Below are 24,385 nucleotides of genomic sequence, written 5' to 3'. Positions count from 1 at the left end.
TGACTTGCAATTAATTGTTAAAGAATTTCCTCTCCATTTATTTGCTGGTGTTTTCAATGCAATTTCTATAACATTTCTTTGTAAGCATTGACTTACACAGTGAGATTCCTCTTCATAAGCTTGTTGAATTCATCAACATCATTCTGAAATAAGAGATCAGTTCCTTTAGATTTTTTTTTTTAATGAATGTAATAGCTTTCTTTCGCGGAATAAAACAATTTACAAATCGGTGGTTAAGATAATACTATTATATCAAATTGAAGATTTATATCTCATACTCTAATTTCTGGATCAATGAAACCCTGATTAGTAAAACTTTTGATGCCGAAAATACTTTATAAAACATTTTCATTTCATAATTATTTAATTATTGACACGTGTTAGAGCAATTTTAACCATTGAACATTGTAAAATATTAAACAATTGTAATCCATCTAAAATTATTTAGACACATGCTTAATGGCAGTCTTAACGCGTACACAATTATGAAGACAATGGATATGAGTGAACCGAAATCCTGATGGGTAGTCACGATGTTTTGAATTATTAAAGAGCCAAAGTTGATGAAACACAAAATCAGCTGCAGTGACTAAATAATTGATAGAATGTAGACTTCCCATGACAGCTCCTGGCATATACTTTACAATGGCTCTCGGTCTAGCATGAAACATGGTAGGGATATACGTTTTCCGGGAAGATCAAAGTTCATAAAAAACTTTGTTCTCCAATGAATTTATTCAGTTGGGAATACATCGATGCGGTTGTTCTAGCAATCCAAACTATTTACATTCTTCCAACTCAGAGTCACGAAGAGTCGACAGTGCTTTCCTGCAGGCCCCTGAAGAGAAGGGGATGTTTCCATTGGCGTCTTCCTGCACCAGGGTAGCATGACCAGTACAAAAGATAAATGAGGAAAGAACGGTGCTCATAATAATTTTAATGAGCAAAGGACATTCAAATGTGCATATAATTTCAGCATCTTCGGGTGATCTCTTCCAGGTACTGTACTGTGTCCCCACTGTGCTGTTGAATGTAGGCAGTATTTTAATTTCAGAAACTATATTAAATTCGACTTCTCATCTCCACCATGATTGATTGTGGAACTTCTCTGGCAAAGACAATCTGGAAGTGGATTAGTATAAAATGCCTCTTCTGTCCGAGACCTCTCCATGCCTCTAGTTCCAGCTATTGGGCCCTTCCTTTTTCTTGGTGCTCCTTGCCTGCGCAAAATGTTTTTGGCCTAAGATTTAGCATTTCCCTCTATTCATCGGATTACTAGGAATGGATAGACAGAAACACCAGTGAGTGTGTATATTTTATATGTACGAGTGTCTCTCCAATGCATATGCTTTATGTAGCTATTTACACAGGAGTTGGCTTTTTACCTTTTACTGTGCATTTCTGTAACTAGTTTGAATATAATATTCCATTCATCAACTCGTCCACTATCAAGCTTGTTGAACAGAGTGACAAGCCCTTTTCTGATTGCATCAAAGAAAGCATAAACACCACTTCGGTCTTGAATTCTAAAACCTAGCAAAATGTGCAATGCCTTCAAATTTATTCCTACTTGCCTGTCGGGTATTATCGTTTTGCGATGCCCCAAGTAACGACGATGACCTTCAACAGCCCTTGCCATGTTACCAGAGTAGGTTGGAATGAACACATCACTTTCTATCGAGACAATATAGTCCAAGGCAGCCATTTGTGATGCATGCCCCACAAATGGAGCTAGGTCTTCTGCAGATGCCAATGCCTCCTATCAAAACAGAAAGAATGAGATGATCCACAAAGATATAATCATGCTTCCGATGAATATAAATATAGTATAATTCTTTTAGGTAAAACGTCCTTGGAATAATAAATTAAAAATAGTAAATAACGACCAAAATGATATTGATGGAAATCAGCTAAATTTGCGCCCATTCAGAAGAGCTTGTCACAAAATTCTGAAGGAGAAACAATATACTCTAAAAAAATGCAGCGCTCCACTCATTGCTCCAGAAATTCTTGGGATAGGGAAATAAATAAAGAGGAAAGGATATAGACAAAGACTGTCTTAAGACTAGATTACATCTATCTTCTGACGTCAGTTTTGCATGATGCAAGCTTCTGATGAATCAGGCAGCAACAAAGGGAAGGGGAATGATACATAGATACCGTTTGCCTGGATGAGAATGACTCTCTCCAGATCCTCCACTGCAAGTTTGACTGGAAGGTTAACAGTCAGCAGACTCAAAACGATGGGTAAATCTGGTTCTGAAGCCTTTTAAACTGTCTTTGAATGATAATGGATATTTTGTCAGAATCCTGATCAGTGTCAGTTTAAAAAATATATGCTTTTGGCAGCTAATCTAGTCATAAGATAGATTTTTTCCAGTTGACTCTAAATTTTACTTTGTTTAGACCTCTCAGTCTTGAAGTCAACATGAAAAATCTTTCGAGGAAAATTATCAGAGGTAGTTTGTTAGTTTTAGGCAGAGTGAAGATGGTAGTTATATCAGCATAGATCCATCTTAACCCCTGATCTGTTACACACCAAAATTGATAAAAAAAAATTGGGTGCAAAACTTTGGTGCTTAAAAGATAAATCTAGACTGATATATTTAGTGTATTTTACTGCCCAATAATGTATTGTGTCTTTTGTTGTAGTATTTCATCTAAGGAAAACGTGGTTTTGATTATGTCCTTGTCCAAATACTAATTCCATTTCCACAAATTAAGAATCCAAATGCAGATCAATATGTCTCTGTTTAGGAAGTAGCATCTTTATGACTTCGACTAATAAAAAGGAAATAGGTAACCTTTTAGTTATGTTACCAGAAACGAGAAATTAGATATCAATATGTCTCTGTTTAGGAAGTAGCATCTTTATGACTTCGACTAATAAAAAGGAAATAGGTAACCTTTTAGTTATGTTACCAGAAACGAGAAATTAGATATGTTACGAGAAATTCCTAGGTTTTGCGAAAGTAATACAAGTAACACTAAATATTTCATTTTTTCTTAAACAAAGAGATCATGATCATATTCTCCTAGATATTTTATCCTGCCATTCATTTTATTTTATATAATTTTTGGTATTTAATTTGTTTATTTTTCTTATTACTACTATCTCTCCATTAATGCAAAAAAAACCAACAACAATGTTTATATTTTATAATTTAAAAGTTCAATTGTTTTGTCACTTTGTGGTATATGCCCATGTGGCTATCTCACCCACTTTCCTCCTTAAGGAATTCAAAGTCAATCGATCACCACACAGTAGACAAAAAGGTTTCTGAATAATTGGAAGTGAAATGCCTTTCTATTTTATTTATGTTCAAAACTGCCAACATTAAATGTTGACATGATTGATGGCATTGTGATTTTTATGTCCTTGCTCCCAGGCAGGTACTTCAGCTAAAACAATTTCATTGCCAAGCTTAAGAGCTCAAGCTTCAACAATACACTGCAATGTATGTGACTGTGTAACCTACCCAATCCCCTAAGTAGCATTAAAGAGGTGGGGTATTCAAGTTACAATGCAATGTATGTGTAACATACCCAACCCCCCAGGTAGCATTAAGGAGGTGGGGTATTCAAGTTTTTCCTCTTAAACACAAATCTAAGGTCACTTCTGAGTTCAATGAGATATTATGGTTGTTAGGAGCTTTCTGATAATTATATTGTTGCTCAATTTTAAGCTCCAAGCACAAAGTTGTGGCCCTTTAAAGTTTCCTTAATGGATTTCTCTCTCGTACCTTGTCGTCATCCATACAAGGCACCACATGTGCTGGATGGCATGATATAGTATGGATCACCCTTTTGTCTCATGCTTATCGAGACATTTTGGGTCTCTTTGCCATGTCACATTCGGGAAATTCTTCTACAAGGCATTGTATCATGCCTCTAAAAGGTTCTTATCGTGCCCTAAAACTTTTCCATTTGCGTTATATCACATTGGAGAAGTTTTTCTCTCCCACGACAAGCTATGCCACCTCTATTTGCTGGAGCAATGCGTTGCACCTCCAACAAACTTCTCATTGTGCCCCAAAGATTCTTACCATATGATATAGTATGATGAACATTTGTCATCCTTTGACAAACTTTTGCTTGGGCTATTGCATCATAGAAAATTTCCCCCAATGCATCATATTGCACCCTTTACAATCCTCTTATCATATGCTGAAGTTTTATAACATGCGACATGTTGCATCTTGGAAAAATGTCTATCATGTGACATTTCATACCTCTGACAAACTTCTTATCGCACCTTAAAATTTTATCTTGTGTGATGTATCACAAACAAAAGAACTTTATATCATGACATCTTTATTGTGCCTGGTAAAGCTTTTTATCTTATGATGTGTCACCCCTTTTCTCCTTTTTCCTTGTTTCTTCCTCTTCTCTCCCATCTATTTTCTTTTCTTCCTTTGTCTACATTCCTCTGAGCTTTCATCTTCTTCCTTGGTCTCTTGCATTTCTTTCTCTTGTCACATCCTTGAAAACTTTCAAACCTGTTACCCACCAAAAGTGGATGACCCCATAGCAGAATTTTTTCTCCCATCATCCCTTCCAGCCGGCTAGCCAGTAGCCCTTGATAGCCACTCGTAGGTGATGACAACGTGTTGTTCATATCTCTACCACCTACATCAGTCATTTGTTTCCTCACTCATCTGCCAAGGGCACATGTTGGAAGGTGGGCTTCTGATCAAAAGGTATTTTATTCATTTTGCAATAAGGGGTTTATGCTTGTTTGTATTTGGGAATTTGACATGGATTATGGGATAACATGGGAGAAAGATGGGGATTGGTCATGATTTTGTTCCTTTGCCTTAAATGGGGGGGAGTGTGTTCATTTTCAATCCTAGTCCAATGGGACCTCCCCTAATGGCTCAATGGGTATAGGACGAGCACTATTTGGGAACTTGATTGAGATAGTGTAGTCCCATCTCTCCCTATTACTTACTACTTTCCATCTTACATTACGAGCCCCATATTCCACCTCCCTTCTTCGGGTTCAACTAACCATACTTCCTCTGGAATTGGCACCATACATCCTCATACTTGGGTAGGGCCCGAAACTTGGCCCCGGGTGGCGAGAGGTTGATGCAGCTAAAAGAAAAAGAAAAAGCATATAATGGCCACAAGCAAAAACAAAAGAAGATCGAAATACAAAAGATGATTAGGACATACACATGAACACGTGGGCACTGGGCAAAAGCCTAGCATGAACTCTACCTCACTCATTATGGCCATCACCTGGTTCCTAAGCACATGTTGCTCTTCATATTATGAGAAGGAACTCTTGCATGTCCCAACCCTTGGTAGACAATGAGCTACTTCACCATTAAGGAGGTAATCACTACCATACATCATATAAAGCAAGCTCTAACCCTTGAGCTACGAGCAGTAATACAAAGAAAAATCAAGAAAAAGTAAAAGGCGCACAAGAGGGGTGGAAAAACAAAGTCGAGTTGGTAACTCATGCATCCACGATTGCTCCCTCCCCACATCTATACACTCAAGATGAGGAGCCCATCATAGCTGATCCCTTTAACCATGGCACTTGGCCATGAAGTTTTCTCCCCTTCGTTCCATCATTGTTCACAAGACACCTATCAATTGAAGGACGAACCAAGGACATGTCATTTCACCTTAGGGTTGGAAACACCTAATAGGGTGGTCTATTAGCCACTCCTACCTAGGGAGGTAACACTATTTCGAGTTCAAAGCCTTGATTTTGGAAGGGAAGCCTGAAATGTGAAATTGCCCATTACTTGCAAGTTTGGTTCACTTAGATGCAAAATTGATTAAATGTACCTAATGATGTAGTTGCTAGCACTGGATATTGTGTGTAATTATCAGGTGGTTCCACAACCATGGCTTGGGCAACTTAATTGGGGTCCAAGTCTATAGAGGGGCATATTGACACCCACAAGTGAAGCATTGAGAGCCATGGGACTCCAAGCAGTAGTAGAGCATCATACATAGCCATGGGCACCTCCAACACCCACAACATTCTAGCACCTTGCCCTACCTTGATGACTTTTATGGGATGATGCACTTGGATCCAGTATGCCCCCAGTGGGCTTAGCACTTCATGAGGGATTAAAAGCTGACCTAGGGCCCAGAGGAGGATGGCCTCACATTTTGAGGCATGGAAGGGCTAGCACCACCTTGAAAGGCCCCAACGTTGGAGTAGAGATAAGAATTTTCATCACCCGGAGACCCATGAGACCACTTTATGCTCCAAGATGAGAATTGGGGTCCACATAGGAGCATTGACAGAGACCTAAGGGCCAACTCTTAGGAGATGATTTTAGAAGGCTTCTACTCACATCTTGCAACCAAAAAGCCTCAACGCTAGCCCTAAAAGGGCTCACACATGCATGACATCATCATTCTCTCTCTTACAACTCACACGTGTGGGAAAGAGTTATGTTTTATCATTGCTAATAGGTTGGTTTGTGACCTAGCTTCTGATTAGCACATTATTTTATGATTTTGAGGGGCATTAGGCTAAAATAGACTTTATGACTCCTCATATAAAGAGAGAAGAGATCATTTGTATCAAATCATCATCAAAACTTGGAGATTTCAACCTCTCTTTAGAGAATTTTGCCCTCTTTTCTTGTGGTAGAGATGTGACCTATGAATGCACTTTGATATTTGGAGCAAATTGTTTGTCTTTGGAGCTATTATCTTGGATCTATGGAATGGATATCATGCATGTTATCTTGTAAGTGAGCTATTTTGTTGAGTAAATCCTTTTCTTTATGTCTAATGCATGGAATGTATTGAATCTAGGGTTTCTTTTGTGCCCTAATTTATTGAAAGAATCTAGATGTCATTATTGCATGCATTATTCATGGATAATATGTGAATGATAATCCTAGTGGTGAACTTTAACTAGCTCTCCCATGAAAATCCTTATAGTCCATCTCAACAGGTAATTGCTAGGGTTTTTGATGCTAGGGCATCATCTATCCTTCCTCAACAATTTTTTAGTCATTTAATCCACTCGTAGACCCCATCCACCCAAGGATAAGGCACTAGTCCTCCTTTGTTGATCATCACTTTAACTTTAACCCATAAATTCTCTCTCATTTCCATGCCCTAATTCGACCCCTTGGAGTTGGAGAGTCTAAATGCCAAGAGGAGAGTGGTTGCCACAAAATCCCTTATTTTTTCTTTTCCTTAGTTACTAGTCCTAAGCTAACCCTACTTTGCATTTAGCTTCAACTTGGGGGCTCCATGAAGGTTTCATGTGCCTTTGTTTTGTTGAAAATCTTTGTTGGAAACCTTTTCTCCTTGCCTTGACCCTTGGCCACACCAACACTCAACTTACCAAACAAGACCTATGTCTTGTGCCTCTTTTACTAGACCTCTATCAAGAAAGAAAATAGCCTCCTATTGGAGCCTTAAGCCTAAATTGTGACTTTGTTGTAGAAGGCCTCATTGTGTCACCTTGTACTCTAGCCTTAGGATACCCATTAGGTGACCTTCTCACTTATCGGGACTCCAACCATTAATGAAAATCCATAAGGAGCAGGGGGTTTGGTGGTGACAGTGGGTCATCACCCCATTGTTGTCACTTGGTCTAGTGTGAGCCTTGTAGGGTGCCCCTCTCCAAGGTCTACTAGATTTCATGGCAACAAAACCTATGACATATCAAGCCAAAACTTTTTGTTGGCATGATAAGTCATGCCCTAAAGTTTTTTTCTTCACATAATGTTCAATACTTCCATCGCTTGGTCTTTCCCTTATCATCCTTTATCACATCCTCAAACATCTTCAATCTCACGAACACCAACAAGTCTATCACATCAACAAAGTTTTGGGCCTTGCATGTATTGCACACATTTTGTTGTGGAATCTGTCACAGCATCAAATTTTTTCATTTGCATGACGGTTTAACTCCTCATCTTCATCCTAGCCCCTGTTTTGCATCCTTGAAAATGTTTGAGGGTGTGGTATATCACACCATGAGAACATTTGTTCTCTTGTGACGTGCCAACTAATCCAATGCCAAGTCTTGAATTTTGCCCAAGCCTCAAGGTCTTTGATGTATTACATGAAAATTATTTTCATGCAATACACGCTTGTGAGATGCTTGATAATACAACCAATGTCTTGAATTTTGCCCAAGCCTCGAGATCTCTGTTGTATCACATGAAAATTATTTTCATGTGATATGCCCTGTATCGCATGAAAATAAATTTCATGCAATATGATAAAGCTTTTCTGGGTGATGCCATGCAACACCAAGTTTTCTCCAATGCAAGACACCCCTTGAGGCCCTTCAAAGTGACATTACTAGTCACTTAGCCTTCTAGTGTTGTGTTTGGAGTCTAATGAACTTGCGTTTTTTTTTTCTTTTATAAGTAATGTTTCACTGAGTAATGCCTCTTAAAAGTCACATTACTGGTCACTTAGCCTTCTAGTGTTGCAGTTGGAGTCTAATGAACCTAATATATATGTATGCAAATGTTGAATATTACCGCTAAAAAGAAAAAATGGATTTTACTAAAGCATTATTTCCCATAATGGGATAAGTCAAGCTATTAATTGATATTAGAACCTGTAACTCACATTTTATGGATTGCTGCAGCGGTGACACAAAAGAGGACTAGGTCATTTATATCATATGTATCGTTGATGCCCTAGCTCAGAGCACGAAACTGCCATCTAGGTTTACAAAGCTGGCCAACTGGTCTAAATTTGAAAACTGAATGTGTTACTAACCGGTCTAAATTTGAAACTGAATGAGTTAGCAACCAATCACAGCTAAAAGGTTTTATTTTCAATACAAGAGTAGTCTGGAGAAGTTTGTTGGTTTTAGAAGGTAAGCACACAACAAAGGCTACAAGAAGTTAACATGGTTCTTTGAGAGGAAGATTTTGCATCAGAAGGAAACCTAGATTGATATCTTCTTAAAAGGATAGATAAACATGAAGAATGTTTGTATAGGAATGTGTACAGCTTGTCAATTTGGTCCAACTTGAGTGGTTAAGATGGAAACTTGGAAAGTTGTTATGCTCTCCACCATTTCATGGATTATTGTAGTGGTGACACAAAAGAGGTTCCCTCTTGAGATTTGACCACATTCATATCAACTGTGTCATTGATACCCTAACTCAGAGTACAAAACTGCCATCCAGGCTTGCATATCTGGCCAACTGATTTTGAACCTGTGACCCTTGCTTTGCAAGCTGGATGTGTTACCAACCAACCACCAGCTAAAAGTAATCTGGAGAAGTTCGTTAGTTTTAGAAGGTAAGCACACAACTAAGGCTAGTGTGTTCAATTTCTCAAAACACGGAGTCAACATTGTTCTTTGAGAGGCAGATTTTGCATCAGAAAGAAGCCTAGATTGATCTCTTCTTAGGAGGATACATCAACACAAAGAATGTTTTGATAGCTATGTATACAGCTTGTCAATTTGGTCTAGCTTGAGTAGCTAAGAGGAAAAGTTGTAATGCTCTAGCTTGAGTGGCTAAGGGGAAAAGTTGTAATGCTCTCCACCCTGGTTGCCCATTATAGATTGGTTGGGGCTGGCAAGCTACCAGCAATATCACTCTCACTTGAGGGTAGGGCAAGATGTTTCCAAACATTTGGAAAGCTCAAGAGGTTGTCACCAATATTATTGGGCATTTGGCTAGTTCTATGTAAATAGGTGCCCAGTTTGAATCCCCTTGGATTAGGCACACAAGTCTACACTGATTGGTTCACTATGGATAACATTTACAAATGATGCAGGGAAGCATCCTTTGGTTTCCCTGTGAGGATTTCTTTGCAAAAATAACAGGCATGTGTACAGCATCTCTAAAACTTCAAATAACATATTTCACAACACTTGCCGCCAAGAAAATACAGCTGCTATGGAACTCTTAAAAGAAGATTAAAAGCAGATGCCACCATGGAAATCCAGTCACCTTCCATATCAAATTTGGAAACTGTTTCTTAAGCTCAGCCATTGAATCTTCACCACCATATATATCTCCCGCGGCTATATAAATTGGGGTAGTTGATGGATATCCCAGAGCGCTCAGGAAAATGCCAACTTCCTTTGGAGTAAGTGGGCATAGACCTTTACGTCTTTGTTCCATGGAATTTATCTCCTTAATCTTCCAATGAGGAGTTCTTTGCCTGTAAATTAATAGAAGATGCATTATGACTCAAACCATGCTCTCAATCCCCAATACAATATTGCATTTTGCTCAAGTTTAAACTATTTAGGACAGGAAAGAGAAACTCTAAATGAAACATAACATTGACTACCTAATAATGCGTAGTTCATCAGCTTCAGCAGGAGTTAGACCATGGGTACATCCGGTGAATGCCAGCACATCTTTCTCATAGCGTAGATGCAGCGCTATGTATGGACCATAAGACCTCATCCTCTCAACCAAAAACTGCAATTCAATTTGAACTCAAATACTACTAAAAAATTAAGCCCCTCAAAAATAGGATTAATTTACCATCATCTGAATTTACCTTTCCCATTGATTCGATGTGAGGTGCAAAACGGAGGGCATCGTAATGAACTCTACACCGCAACTTCTGAATATCTGGAGGTAGGTTATTATTTGCAAGACGAGAATCAGATTTTAAAGCCCGAAGAACCTGCAAGAGATCTTATTTTTCAGGTGCAATCTAGTGCTATTAAGACTATACCATATTAAACTAGCACTCTGTTCACAAGCCAGCTAAACCAAAGCCTCAAGTGAAACCTGGGATTGTTATATTCTATGCAACTAGAAAATTGCAAGCTTAATAAACATTCTGATATAGAGCATTGCTGCAGAGTCGCAGACAACTTACTTTATAGTCTTGCAACAAGGCAACTATCTCCTTCTTATAATAGTCCATGCCTGACCAGCTTCTAAAGATTTTTACTTTTTTGGGAACTGATTTAAGGTCCTTTGGAAGTTTCTTCACAATCTTTACATCGTTTGCCAAAGATTTGATAAAGTATTCCTGATCAAAAATATCTGCAAAGTTGCTGCATAATTTGCAACAAATCGACTGTTAGAAACCCCAAATGACGGCTTAAAGTAATAAGTTTATGGAATAATCAAGTTCTTTTTTAAGTTGCTCAAGTAATGCTATAGAAACAGGATACATAAGAGGTTTGTTCAAGTACAACCATGTCAAAGCACTATGACCTGGACAAAAAGTCTTGAATGTTTTTAATCTGTAGATTATTAGAGAGTTTGCACTAGGGCAAGTTGGAGATACGTTTTTGCAGATATCCTTACCAATGTAAATACAATATTTTATTACAGCTCGTTTCCATTACGAGGCAATAAATAATCTGAACTTTCAATTTCACCGTCATGCATGATGCAAATGAAAAAGCATGAAATAAAACTTTCTTACAGCCGATAAGACTATTCATCACTGTTTATTGAGCAAATTTTTTTTATGAAAACTAGCAAACGTGATACAATTTCCAAGTACCAAAGATTTGTTTCCACACCTGGAATCTTGCCAAAATGACTTTTTGTCCATTTCTGGAATTACTAATGTGGCATTGATAATGCGGGCCACTGCAACCATGTCACAGATCTGCAGTTCAAATCCAGAAAACGCAGTTCACTCTTTAAAGTCCTTGTGTACTAGAAAACAGCTAGAACAATCAGTCATGGTTTAAAACAGTTAGAATTGTGGATAGTTTCACCTAAGAATCAAAAGACCTTAGAATTATATGGTTATAACACATCGTTCAAGGGTTTAGTAGGATGCGCAATGGCATTCATAATGATAGCCTATTTTGTTTTATAGCCAGCAGGATGGCTACACCAATGCAACAACTTTGCAGGACTTTCTTTTCTATAAGATAAGATGCATTTTGGATGCATGCAATGTACTTACTCCTGCCCTCATCTGATTCAATCCACCATTAGCATGCACCTGTAAATAACCTCTTGATTCTCCAGCAACTGATCATAAAGGCAACCAATGGGTGTTAAAACTTAAGAGTTCATTACAAAACTGAAAGCAATATCTTTGACAGAACAGAAAAAAAAAGCAGAGAACCACCTTTGTAGGACTCAGTTGGCTCCACACAAGGTTCAAAACCTCGACTCGGTGGATGCTTCCATAACATTTGCGATTCCAAGTGCTCACCCACGCCATCCAACTGTCAAGTCTAGAGCAGTTTGTACATGAAATGATGAATACTTTTGAGCTACTACTTGTGAATACTTAAGTTCACATATAAGTAGATCCAAACAACAGAAAGAAACTAAACAATCAAAGCTGTAAATTCAGACAACTTCCAAAACTCAAAAGCATTGCATAAAATTGAAAAAAGTAGGGATAAATCATGACCCAAGACTTCGCCCTGAACCTAAATCAGCGATAAGAATGCCCGAATGAAAAGCCTACATGGAAAATCATAGCCATAAATTCCTATAGTTGGCGACTGGGAGCTAAGATGCGAATCCAAACAGAACCAAGAGAAGCCTATATGGAATATATCCATGCCAAGGCAATAATTGAAGCTTTAACATCCTACGAAGAATTTACCTACTTACTGTGATTTTCTACCATGCCTAGTACTGATTTTGCAAATGATACAGTTGTTCAGAGAGACAAAAAAGTCCTCTAGTTAACAGGGATAAATAAAATCAGCAATAAGAAACCATTTGGAACAGATCATCAAACTACTTTAGCACAATCAACTTGTAAAAATGAGACAGATTCTTCCTAAGGGACATCCATCTAAAGTCAAGACTTCCCAAAGAGATGAAATGATCAAAAGTGAAACTACAAGAAAAATGTCAATAGAATGACACTAAATGAACTTTTAGCGACTTTCAAAGTATGATTATATCGGATCATGACTTTTATTACACAGCAGCATCCAAGTTATATTGTGATCTACATTAGCATACAAGGAAATAGTCATCAATGCATACTAGGAAAGATCTGCACCTTTAAGGAAAAATTGGATTGTATTTGTAATTGTGGCCTTCTAGATAAATATGGTAGAGTTGATTCCCTCATCCAACTAAATGCACCCACCCTGTTCTGCATATCGAAGACACCTGCCTGCTAAATCAAAGTTTATATGAATATCAACAGTAAAATCATGACAACCAAATTATCTGAGAAGTTAGAACTCCATAAGTACTGTAAATAAGACTGTAGCGTGAAGTCCTGTGAAAAGGACAAATTCCTGGTAATTGGCCATAGTTATCTATTCATTCATTCAATAACAGGGTGCACTATACCAATCGCATGAAAGCAGATAATTTTGAAGTTCAAATCCATTTCTTATCCTCTCGAAGCAAAAATTTACCAATTTGAGTGGGAATTTTTCATTATCGGTAGCAAGGCCATACAAACCTTCTAAGCATTAAATGACATCAGCTTTGCTTCATCTTATCAAATACATCCATGTGTATGAGGTTTTGAGTTCAATACAAGCATAACACAAAATTCATTCAACGGGTGCTTTCATTGCAGAGAATTGATAAATCATTCACATTGCAGCAGACTTTCTCATAAGGCAATGCTAATGGCTGCTAATACATGCATCTTACTTTCAAACTCTTACTGCTCTAAAAAGATAAGGATGTAAGAGTTTTATTTATGTACATATTCAGCATAACATTCCCAAGGTCAATCCACATGTGCTAAACGCTTGAACTCATCATATTAAGGATGAGGTTCGCATTCATCAAGGACACACTGAGCTTACGAGCCATGTAATCAGAAGTTATAACACTGAAAATTGGCTATAGTTGGGCAAATTCAACACTCTACTCATCCCGAACTCTAAGATATCCTGCATTTCGTCAACAGGTCTTTGTTCAACGGTAAATCACAATTGTTTCATACTCCACACCAAGGTTCAAACCCCCTTGAGACATGTTTAGCGCCTCATGAGCTGTCTCACTCGTGGACCATTTCATGAAGCTGGGTTCAGGTGCAGTGCTGGGGGATTGCGTTGTAAACTCACTATTGTGATACCGTCCAGAATGGGGAAGGGCATTATTGCCACATTGGTAGTCGAAAGAGTATCGTAAAATTAAAAAAATGCCAGTTCCTCTTTGAAAAATATGATGCGAGGGATTCAGAATCATGCTACCGTCCAGATTCAAAAGGAAGCTGAGAAAACAAAAAATGACATTTATTATTAAGAATAGTTTGCCACACTACCATGTAGAACAGAAAAAATTAAATTAGTAAGTGCACTGTTAACTGAAAAAACTAAAAAATAATATTTATTATTAAGAATAGTTTGCCACACTACTGTTTAGAAGAGAAAAATTTGCTCAAAGTAAATGCATTACATTTGCCCCAAAATCCAAGGGAAAAATGCAAGGGGATTAGCCCAATAAGATCTGGCCTGATCATTCGTGGAAATAGAAATTAAATTATGGATAGATACCCATAAACACAAATATCTATCTATCCATCTACAGTCATCTGTGTAGACACTATGATGAACCCATGGCAGATTGAGGGAATGGATATTGTTGGAAGTATAATATGGTATTAAAGCACACCAGTAGGCAAAATGAATGTGACTGTAGGAGAGAGAAATTAAGTAATGTGTAGATACTAATAGACACAAATATCTCTGTCAATCCATCTATAGTCATATGTGCAGACACAAGGATGAATCCATGGCAGCTTGAGGGAATAGATATGGTTGGCAGTAGAATATGGTATTTAAGCACACCAGTAGGCAAAATGCATTTGTGTGTATTAATAATTATAGAGCTGTCATTCATGAAAAATATGCAAATACAAAAGCTTTGGCAGCATAATCACAAGCACCATATCAAACAAAAATATTAAAGAGGAAGAAAAGAGAGAGTCAATGTGAAAAGAAAACCAAAAAGAAGGAAAGAGAATGTCAATGTGAAAAGAAAGCCTATACCACTAGAGTAGAACAGCATTGTAACCATTGCAGAGATAACAAAGCAAAGATGAACACACGAGTCAGAGGTGGCCCACAAGGCATGACACTGAAACCCAAATGGCCCGCAAGGTTAAAAATGCAACAGTTCTGGTGGATGCATATCACATCAACCAACGTCTGGATGGGCAAAGCTTCTAGTGAGGTTAATGGCTAATGCCTCTCAAAACCAAACTGACGCTACCCAGCTATGGCTGTGGCCATGGAAGGACAAAATACACAAAACTTTTTCCAAGTTTGTGGGATGCAATTATAATGAACGTTGCCAACTTGGTGACCAATAGCTTCTCACGCAGTTTTCTTCCAATATACGAGCAATAAAGAAAGAGCCTTAAAGTGAACAGAGCCCAATTACCTTGGGTAGATTGTAAGGCTCCTCTCTAACAGAGCACAGAGGCGGAAACAGAGTGCATAGCATGACACAGAGGAGTCCGCTGAAACAAACTAAACCAACAAAGGACGCAGCCTTGGCGGATCGAACTCCAGACCGCCTGCAGGATCCATGATGAATACGAGGCCTCTGCACCATGGCTGTTTTTCCAGCTGGACCAATTTTCAGTGCCAACTGAAATAACCACAGTGCCTTAAATACAAACCACCCTGCAGGGGGGAACAGAAGGTGAAATTCAATGCAGAAGTACAGATTCAGAGACCTAGGAAAACTCCAATATGGACGGATAACAGCTATTCAATGCCCAAAAATAAAGAGAGATTATTTCAAACGAAAAAGAAAAAAGTAGTTTGTGAGTGGTTACTCGAAACTCTCAAGTAATTGTTGCAGAACCCAATGTCTGATTTTCCTGCATTGCAATTAATTACTAGGAGTTTATGCACATCATTCAATATGGATATAGCTCACCCAACGCGAGATGTTGGCGCGTGTAGAATGCCATGCAATGGGGTAACAGATCGTCACTGCGAACAGAATAGAAATATTAGATGAGATATGCTCGTCACCATTGAATAGGGCCGTTCGGTGATGTTTGACTTCATACTTCCATTATTGCTATTTCAGGTCTCTATTTTCTATATTTAAGCTGCTAAATTTGCTTTGACAGCCAAATTTACAGATTAAGTTGAGATTTCTTCGGCCCCCGAGGGTACGTTGATTTCAGGTCTCGGGTCGGTCGCAGATTTCAACGAACATATGTACGATGTTTGTGCAATTTAGTCAATTGCACTTGAGTTGATTTTTGGGAATTCACACAGATGACTCCATGGTGTATGGGAAAATTAATGTGCACAAAAATTGAAATGCATTTTTTACTTGGAATTTAAAAAAGATGAGTTTGTTTTTACCAACCGTTTTGTAAAGGATCCTAGGATCATCGTAGACAGAACAACCTGTTGTGCGGTAAAGTATTCCAGAAGCATAATGCATTCAACCAGGAAGTCAGCTTAGATTAGTTTTTTTGGGAGTGTTTAATTTTTATAATTTTTTATTTATTTAAAAATTCTAACCATTTAAAAAATTTCCTATTTTAAAATTTAAAAGAGATGGATTTCTAAAATAATTAGTCAATGTTAAAAAATGTCATGTATTTCAGTAATTTGGTCTTCCTAATTGTTATTATTATATTCTTTCTGGATTTAAAATAATTAGTCAATGTTAAAAAATGTTATGTATTTCAGTAATTTGGTCTTCCTAATTATTATTATAACATTCTTTCTGGATTATTGTGTTGGCTGTTATATGAGGATTAGCAATACACCCATTCACATTAAACATTAAATTCTGGGGAAATTATAATTTTATGTTTAATTTTTTTTTTTAATGCGATTTTACTGTGTTATAATATTAAATTTTTTTTATTATTTTTTTTGGGTTAGTTGTTAGCTGAAGATTAACAATGCCCCATTCACATTCACCATCAAATTTTATGAAAATTATAATCTATAAATTTATTTTTTAATATACAAAATATATTTTTTTATTATTAGATTTTTAGGATGTTAATGTTTAATATGTAAATTTCCTAATTTTTTAATTTAAATATTTTTTTTTGCCAAAATTTCAATTATGAGTTACAATATTATATTATTTTTATGAAAAACTATAATTTTATTAAATATTTTGATAAAAAAAATATAATTAGTGGTTAATATTTAATATTTAAATTTTGTAATTCTATTAATATAAAATATTGTTTTATGAAATTATAAATTATAATATTATATTACTTTTATGAAAATTATAAATTTATTAAAATATTTAATAGAGATTATAATTTTAAATTAATATAATTACTATTTTTAATATACAAAATTCTAATATATTTAAATATTTTTATTATCAATTTTTATAATATTAATAATTAATAATACACGAGGTGTTATGAGTGCTCTATGTACAGCCACATTAGATTTTACTTTCAAAATCTTTGTTGCAATACTGATCTTCCTAGCATTTTACGTTGTCAAAATTACAGTGAGCTCGGGAGGCTTCTCTCCAAGCTTTTCTTTAGGTCCGATAATCACTTCCTCTTGGAGTGCTCCGCGTACAACCACATTAGATCTCAGTTTTAAAATCTTTGTTGCAATACTGATCTTCCTAGCCTCTTACGTTGTCAAAATTATAGTGAGCTCGAGAGGCTTCTCTCCAAGCTTTTCTTTAGGTCCCATAGACCAAGGTTTGGTCTCAATGGACGTTAATCACTTCCTCTTAGAGTGCCTCAATAGACGTTAATCATCATCATCATCATAAAATATTGGATAAATTATGAAATTCAAAGTTAAAAATTTTTCTTCATATTCACTTAAAACAATTATAATTTTATTAATTTAAAATTATTCTTTATCAAATTTTAAATTATAAATATGAATTTCCATCTCAATAGGGAAGTTTTAAAAACCATTCTTTATATATTTAGCCTAAAACACTATATTATAATAAAAAAATACTAATAAAAAGACATATTTAAATAATTTTAATAAAAACATATATTTAAATAATTTAAATATTAGATTTTACAATGTTATAATATTAAAGATATAATTTTTTATGAAAATTATAATTTTATTAAATATTTTTAGTATAAAAGTTATAGTTTTAGTAAAAAACTTTTGTTTTTAATTTAATATAATTTTTATTTTTTTATTATTAAATATTTTTTTTCCACTGGAAAAATCCGTAACATTTCATTAATATGAAAGATTACATATGTAGATGCTTTACGCATATGCCATGTTCGATGATTCTCTGTACATTTTACACAAAATTGCATGTCTATGTTGTTTTGGTTTCTGCTCAGATTTGCTATATAGGCTGTATAGATTTTGATGCCTTTTTGGCATCCTTCAGTCTGTTACAAAAAAGATTTTACAAAAAAACAGTCATATATAATGCTGCTGTCATACTGCTGTTATAATTTAAGTCGCATGTAGACCCACTGTAGGGTATGCCGGGTCTATATATGGGCGATGATAAAAATTTTGTTCCTGTTGATCCAAAATCTCGGATATCTCCCAATATCCTTGCTCCATCAGCGCGGCCTCCTTGGAAAATTTGTCAGCATCCTGGTTATGTTCCCTGTAGATATGTGAAACAGTGATATGGTTAAAAGCCTCTTTGAGCTGAAAGACTTCATCAAGAATGACGCTGAGTGTGTGCGAGTGACATGTAGAAATTCTATTGAACCAATTTATGATAATCTGTGAATCCCCGTAAATGTTGATGGTAGTGCAATGGTGGCTTAATGCAAAGTGCAGCAGATGTCTCAAGGTTATGAGCTCAGCAAAATTGTTTGTTCCAGCACCCAATCCCGCTTTTATGATGTAGGAGTGCTTTTTAGTTAAATGCAGGATGAAACCACCTCCACTGCTTTGAACATTTGCTGCTCCGTAAAAAAAAGCCCATGGGGTACCCCGATCGATGATGGGAGGAGGGTTTGTTCTGCGCAGTTTTGGGGGAGGCGGATCAGGAAGCTCATTGAATGCAGAGATAATGCCAGCTTCTATTAGGGGCCAATGGATGGCCTTCTCTTCGAAAATCAATTTGTTCCTTGTTTTCCAAATGGACCAATTGACTATAATGGGTAAGTTTACTGCTTTTGAGCCCTTGTTTTGATTGCCCCATTCTATCCAAGCATTTATTAGATCAGTACCGCTCCATTCCCCTGTGAAATGTGTAAATGGTTTAATGTTTTTCCATACTTGCTGTACAGTGATGCATCGCAAGAATAGGTGTTTTGTAGATTCACTATCGGCTTTACACAGTACACATCTCGTCGGTCCATATATGGCACGACGCATGAGGTATTCTCCTGTGGGTATTTTGTTCCTGAGAACGCACCATGTAAAGAGTTTCGATCGAGGTGAGGCTGTTAGCTTCCAGATATTCTGCCACCATCTGTCTAAGACTTCAGGTTTCCTCTGCTTGATTATCTGAATGTAACCCTCCTTTGGTGTGTATATCCCGCTTTCTGCCTGATGCCAAACAAGTTCATCTGATCCCTCCATAATTCTGATGTGGGATTCTATCAGTGCCGCACAGTATTCGCGCCAGGTTGTGTGCCATCTTTGTGGGAGGTTTAGTTGGGTGGCTGTCTTCCAAGCCTAATGGAAGATATCAGATTGCTCTTGATCTGCTATCTGTGCGATCACCCTAATGCCATGAGCTGTGAGGAATTCCACCAGCGCTTGTGGGAGCAGATGTCTCCCCCCACAACCACTCCAGGGGTCTAATCCTATACGAGCTCTGTCTCCATTCCTTATTCGCCATACAATGTTGTTCCTGATGAGCGGAAGAGAGTGAAGGAGAGCTTTCCAAATTGAAGATATGCCAATTTTGTTCCATGTAGGGAGCCTGGCCCATTCGATAATGTTGAGGGGCCAAATATATTTGTGGTAGGCGATTTTTGTCCATAGGCTGTGAGAGGTCAGCAGGGCCCAGCCCATTTTGGCTGCCAGGGCACTAGCAAAAGAGGGGAGATCCTTCAAACCCCAGCCACCCCATTTCTTGGGTAGGGCAATCTTGCTCCAGCCAATCCATGCAAATGTGCGTTTTTCTTTATTGCCCGCCCATAAGTATCTATTACAGAGATGCTGGAGTTTTGAAAGGATATTCTGAGGGATCCAAGCGAGTGCCATCCAAAAGACCGGAGTTGCTTCCAAGACTGATTTGATCAATGTTAGTCTTCCTGCTCTGGATAGATATCTATAGCACCAGCAGGATATCCTCTTTTCCATTTTAGTGACCAGCCAGACCCAATCTGCGATGTTTTGGTTGGTGGGTTTTAGCCAGTAACCGAGATATTTTAACCCCCTGTCCAGGGGCTGAGTGGTGTAAGGGAAAGCTTGGCTGGCTGTGAATGATTCATTTACAGTGGTGCCAACCAATGTAATGGTAGACTTTTCCCTGTTGACCTCCATACCAGTGGCATGTGCAAATAGCTTCAGGATCCTGTTGAAAGTGGAGGTATCTTGGATGCTGCCGTCTAGAAGTATAAGGACATCATCAACGAACAACAGATGTGTAAGAAAACACTCCTCTGATATTTGAAGGCCTCTGATAGCTCCATCCCTTTTAGCTGAAATAATAAGGCGGCTGAGAGCTTCCATAACCAGGAGAAAGAGCAGGGGAGATAGAGGGCAGCCTTGTCGCAGCCCTCTCTCAGAGTGGAAGAAATGTGAGGCTGCTCCATTAATCAGAATGCTATAGGTGGGGGATGTAATGCATGCCATGATCCAGTTGATGAGAAGATGTGGGAAGCCCAGATGTATAAGAATCATCTTAATAAAGAGCCAGCTAACTCGATCAAAGGCTTTGGAGAGGTCGATTTTAAGGAGGATGCATTTGAGATGCTTGGTCCATATGGAGTGAATAGCTTCCTGTGCAGATCCGATGGCTTCGTGTATCTGTCTGTTTTCCAAGAATGCAAATTGCTGAGGGGCAATATGCTTAGACAGAATGGGCCTGATCCGGTTTGCAATGATTTTGGAGATGATTTTATAGAGGACATTACACAATGAAATAGGTCGAAAGTCGTCAAAAGATGTAGGAGAGTCAGATTTGGGGATGAGTGCAATGAAAGTGGAATTTATGGCATGGTAGAGCTGGCCCGAAGTTCTACTCTCCTCAACCACCTTCAGGATATCTTCTCCAATGATGTCAAAGAATGCAATATAGAACTCAATAGTCCATCCATCTGGACCTGGACTCTTTTCCTTCTGAAACCACTTGATGGTACTTTCTAATTCTTCCATGGTGACCGGATCGGAGAGTGCACCAATATCTTCATTGTTTACAAACCTAGGAAAATGAGAGGCCACATTGATGATTTCAGCTAGGTTTGTTCCAGCAGGGCTCTTGAAAATTCCTTTGAAATGAGTCGAGCCAAGATGGGAGAGCTTATTGAAGGTATCCGCCAGTCCTCCATCCGGGAGGGGGAGGTTCCAAATGGTATTTGCCACTCTCCTTCCTTTTGCAAAGTTATGGAAGAATCTTGAGTTCTCGTCCCCAGCTTTTAACCACAAAGCCCTGCTCCTCAGCCTGAGCGATTCCTCCCTGAGCTTGAGGATATTTTTCTTTTGCTTCTCCAAGTCTACTAGACGAGACTTGTTCTCCCCTGAGATGAACCCCAAGTTTCTCTCATCCAAGAGGGCTTTAAGATCTGCTTCCACCGTAATGAGCTGTTCATCCTCCCTTGCCTTTTTTGTCTTGGCCCACTCAATCACTATGTGTTTGAGTTCAGTCAGGTTTTTGACAAAGCCCCTTGCCAACGAGGATTCTCTATTAATGGGGTGGGCTTGCCAGTAATCCGAGACTATTTTGGAGAAGCTTGGATCCTGGAGCCAATGGTGGTTAAACTTGAAAGGAGCTTTTGGCTTTGGATGGGGGCCCATGATCTCCATTAAAATTGGAGAGTGATCAGATATGCCTCCAGATCCAACCCACTGCTTGAATTGGTGTAGCTGGTGAATCAGAGGGCCTTTCATCAGGAATCGATCTAGCCTACGAGCCAGAGCTGCTGTCCCAATCCTTCTGTTTCTCCACGTTGGGAGAGGGTTCTGCATGGGGATGTCGATAAGATCATATTGCTCCAGAATGCTTCTCATAAAATCTGAAATGGGATCTACTTGCGCCAAAGAGCCCCAAGACTCCCGAAACCCCATTGAGAAGTTTAGATCACCCCCCAGGATGATGCGGTCCAGAGACATCAGACTTCTACTGAGAAGAGTTCTCCAAAAGCTTTCCCTCTGCTGGCATGGACCATAAACATTGATGATGCGCAGGGGGAGACCCAGGTCCATTGAAAAAATGTCAGCTCCCATAAAACCAAGACCTCCCCAGGACGAGTCCAATCTGATGGTTTTTGGGTTGTAGCCCATCGCCAGTCCACCTGATCTACCAATGGCATCCATAGCTATGAAATTCCATATGGGCGATATAGAGCTCAGGGTGTGGGAGATGGACTCAGCGGGACCTAGCGTTTCTTGAAGGAGAATGACATCCGGGTGTTCGACCTCAAAAAGTCGTTTGAGTGCTAGTTTTTTAGGGGGACTAGCCAAACCCCTGCAATTAAAGGAGAGGCACTTCATGGGGGACCCCTCTTCGGGGGGTTTGATGCTCTAAGGACCCCATCAATGGTGGATTGACGACCGGATGCCACTTCAGCTCCAGCACGTCTGATAGCCTTGTTTAGATCAGATTTCCTTCCCCTGGTGGAGGAGGGTCCCGAGCCCAAAGGAACAATGCCCAGCCCTATCTGGGGATCAGAGGATTCCGGATGAGAGGTCCGGGGTCGGAGGGAATAAGGGTGAGGGGGGATTTTCTTAACAGTAGATTCAGGGGGAGGCGATGAAGGAGGCGACGGAGCGAGAGGGAGGGAAGGTGGAGCAGTGGAGGGTATCAATGGGGGCGGGGGAATCATGCAATGCACCATAGAACATGTAATAGAATTAACAAATTCTGATGTATGTGCAGGAGAGTTAGAGGGAGAAATAAGATTTGTACCCGTGGATTGAGCGGCTGCAGCAGCTGCCCGAGCCCGCGTCATAGGAGGAGAGGGCGTGTCCTTGATGTTCTTCGCTGGACATTCCTGGGCGCCTTGGGGTGCCGAGAATCCATGCGACGGAGGTGGAATGTATGGCGAGGTCCCTCTGGAGGCAATGGGGGAGATCTTTGGAGAGCTGACCGGACGATTGATCAATGGGCAATCCTTGTATAGATGCCCCACTTGATGGCACCGGTTGCACCGGAAGGGGACTCCTTCATAATCCAGAATCTGATTGCGCCTATGCTTCCCCCATTGCAGAGTGATTCCTTCCTCCAATCCCTCCCGGGTATCCAGATGTACCAGTATACGGGCCACTGTTCTCTTTCGAGTGTCGATGTAGGATCGATCATGATCCAAATAAGTCCCCAAAGCATTTCCGATCCTGATGAAGGCTTCTTCACTCCAGTATTGTATAGGAAGCCCCGGAAGTCGTACCCACAGTGGCCCTGCTGCAATTTGTTCTTTCTCAGGATCAAATAAAGGGCTCCATCTCTTTAATAGCACAGGTGCAGTCTCAATGTGCCAATATCTTTCAAGTACCGCATTCGTGTGCCCTTCGTTTGCGAAATGGAGGGAGAACCACCCTCGTGGGAGAACCTGTACCTCCGGCAGTTGTGAGAGCAGGGCTCCCCAGATCTCTTTAACCCAACGCATCAACCTTTCCGCCGTGAAGGTACGCCCCCGCACATGACCAACCAACACGGTGCGTGCTATAGCCATGGTTTCCTCAAAGTCCGAAGGGTTGCCGAAGGTAACAGTGATGTCTTTCCTTGTTGCCCTAACACACTTCGATTTCTGCTTCTTGGTGCGTGGAGCCGACGGATGTTCCGCGAACGGGTTTGTGTCCCCAGCCGGTGAGGGCTTTGAGGGTTTTATGTTAATTACCGGCGTACCGAAGCACCCAGAGGGTTTTGCCCCATTGTCCGGGAGGGGATTTGTCGCATTTGCCCTCTGAACTGTTTGAACCCTCGGATCTTCCTGAGCAATATGTGAATCAGGCAGCGGAGATGGGATCTGTTCAAGAGTCCATGTATCAGGTGGTAAGGAGGCAAGGAGAAATGCTGTACCGGGCGAGAGAGGCGGTGCCTCCAGACCGATAGATGATGGGGAAGGATCCGGCAAGGAAACCACTGGCAAACAGTCCTGTGCGCGTGAAGCCTCAGAAGGCGGTGGAGCGAAACCCGGGGAAGCTAGATTAGGGTTAGCAAAAATTAACTGACCTTCCAACGGATCCTCGGAATAATCCACGAGGTCCGTTTCCCGTTGACCCTCCATGCCGGACAGTGACTGCAGGCTCCCGTCGATGGCGTCGATCTGTCAGCAGCTCGGTGCCCTAACTTCCGAAGTCCCCTCCGTCCTGTGGTCCTGCAGCTGCGGTCTGCGGCTTACCCTAATCCAACGCGGTTTAGTTTAACGAACGCCGTCAGAGCCCCCCCTTCCATTGTCGGGCCTCCCTTTTTTATTA

At 39.4% G+C, this 24,385-nt stretch overlaps 1 protein-coding gene across 1 annotated transcript; it reads right to left on the bottom strand.

Moving 5' to 3' along the window:
- Nucleotides 1-541: 541 nt before the first annotated feature.
- Nucleotides 542-15,670, bottom strand: LOC149232115 (O-fucosyltransferase 7-like). Its single transcript, XM_089376427.1, has 12 exons — nucleotides 15,279-15,670; nucleotides 12,928-13,044; nucleotides 12,031-12,130; nucleotides 11,863-11,930; nucleotides 11,468-11,556; nucleotides 10,810-10,990; nucleotides 10,483-10,611; nucleotides 10,267-10,400; nucleotides 9,921-10,134; nucleotides 1,575-1,759; nucleotides 1,386-1,481; nucleotides 542-1,220 (listed from the first exon to the last, which is right to left on the bottom strand). Exons 1-12 carry the CDS (start codon nucleotides 15,450-15,452, stop codon nucleotides 1,058-1,060), a joined length of 1,650 nt encoding a protein of 549 aa, XP_089232553.1. The 5' UTR covers nucleotides 15,453-15,670; the 3' UTR covers nucleotides 542-1,057.
- Between the last annotated feature and the right edge of the window lie 8,715 nt (nucleotides 15,671-24,385).

Source organism: Pinus tabuliformis, chromosome J, assembly GCF_031772625.1.
Source record: "Pinus tabuliformis cultivar Carrire ecotype Pingquan chromosome J, CPIR1, whole genome shotgun sequence".
Lineage (NCBI taxonomy): Eukaryota > Viridiplantae > Streptophyta > Pinopsida > Pinales > Pinaceae > Pinus > Pinus tabuliformis.
The sequence above is the reverse complement of the archived record's forward strand: the minus strand, read 5'-3'. Positions and strand labels throughout refer to the sequence as shown.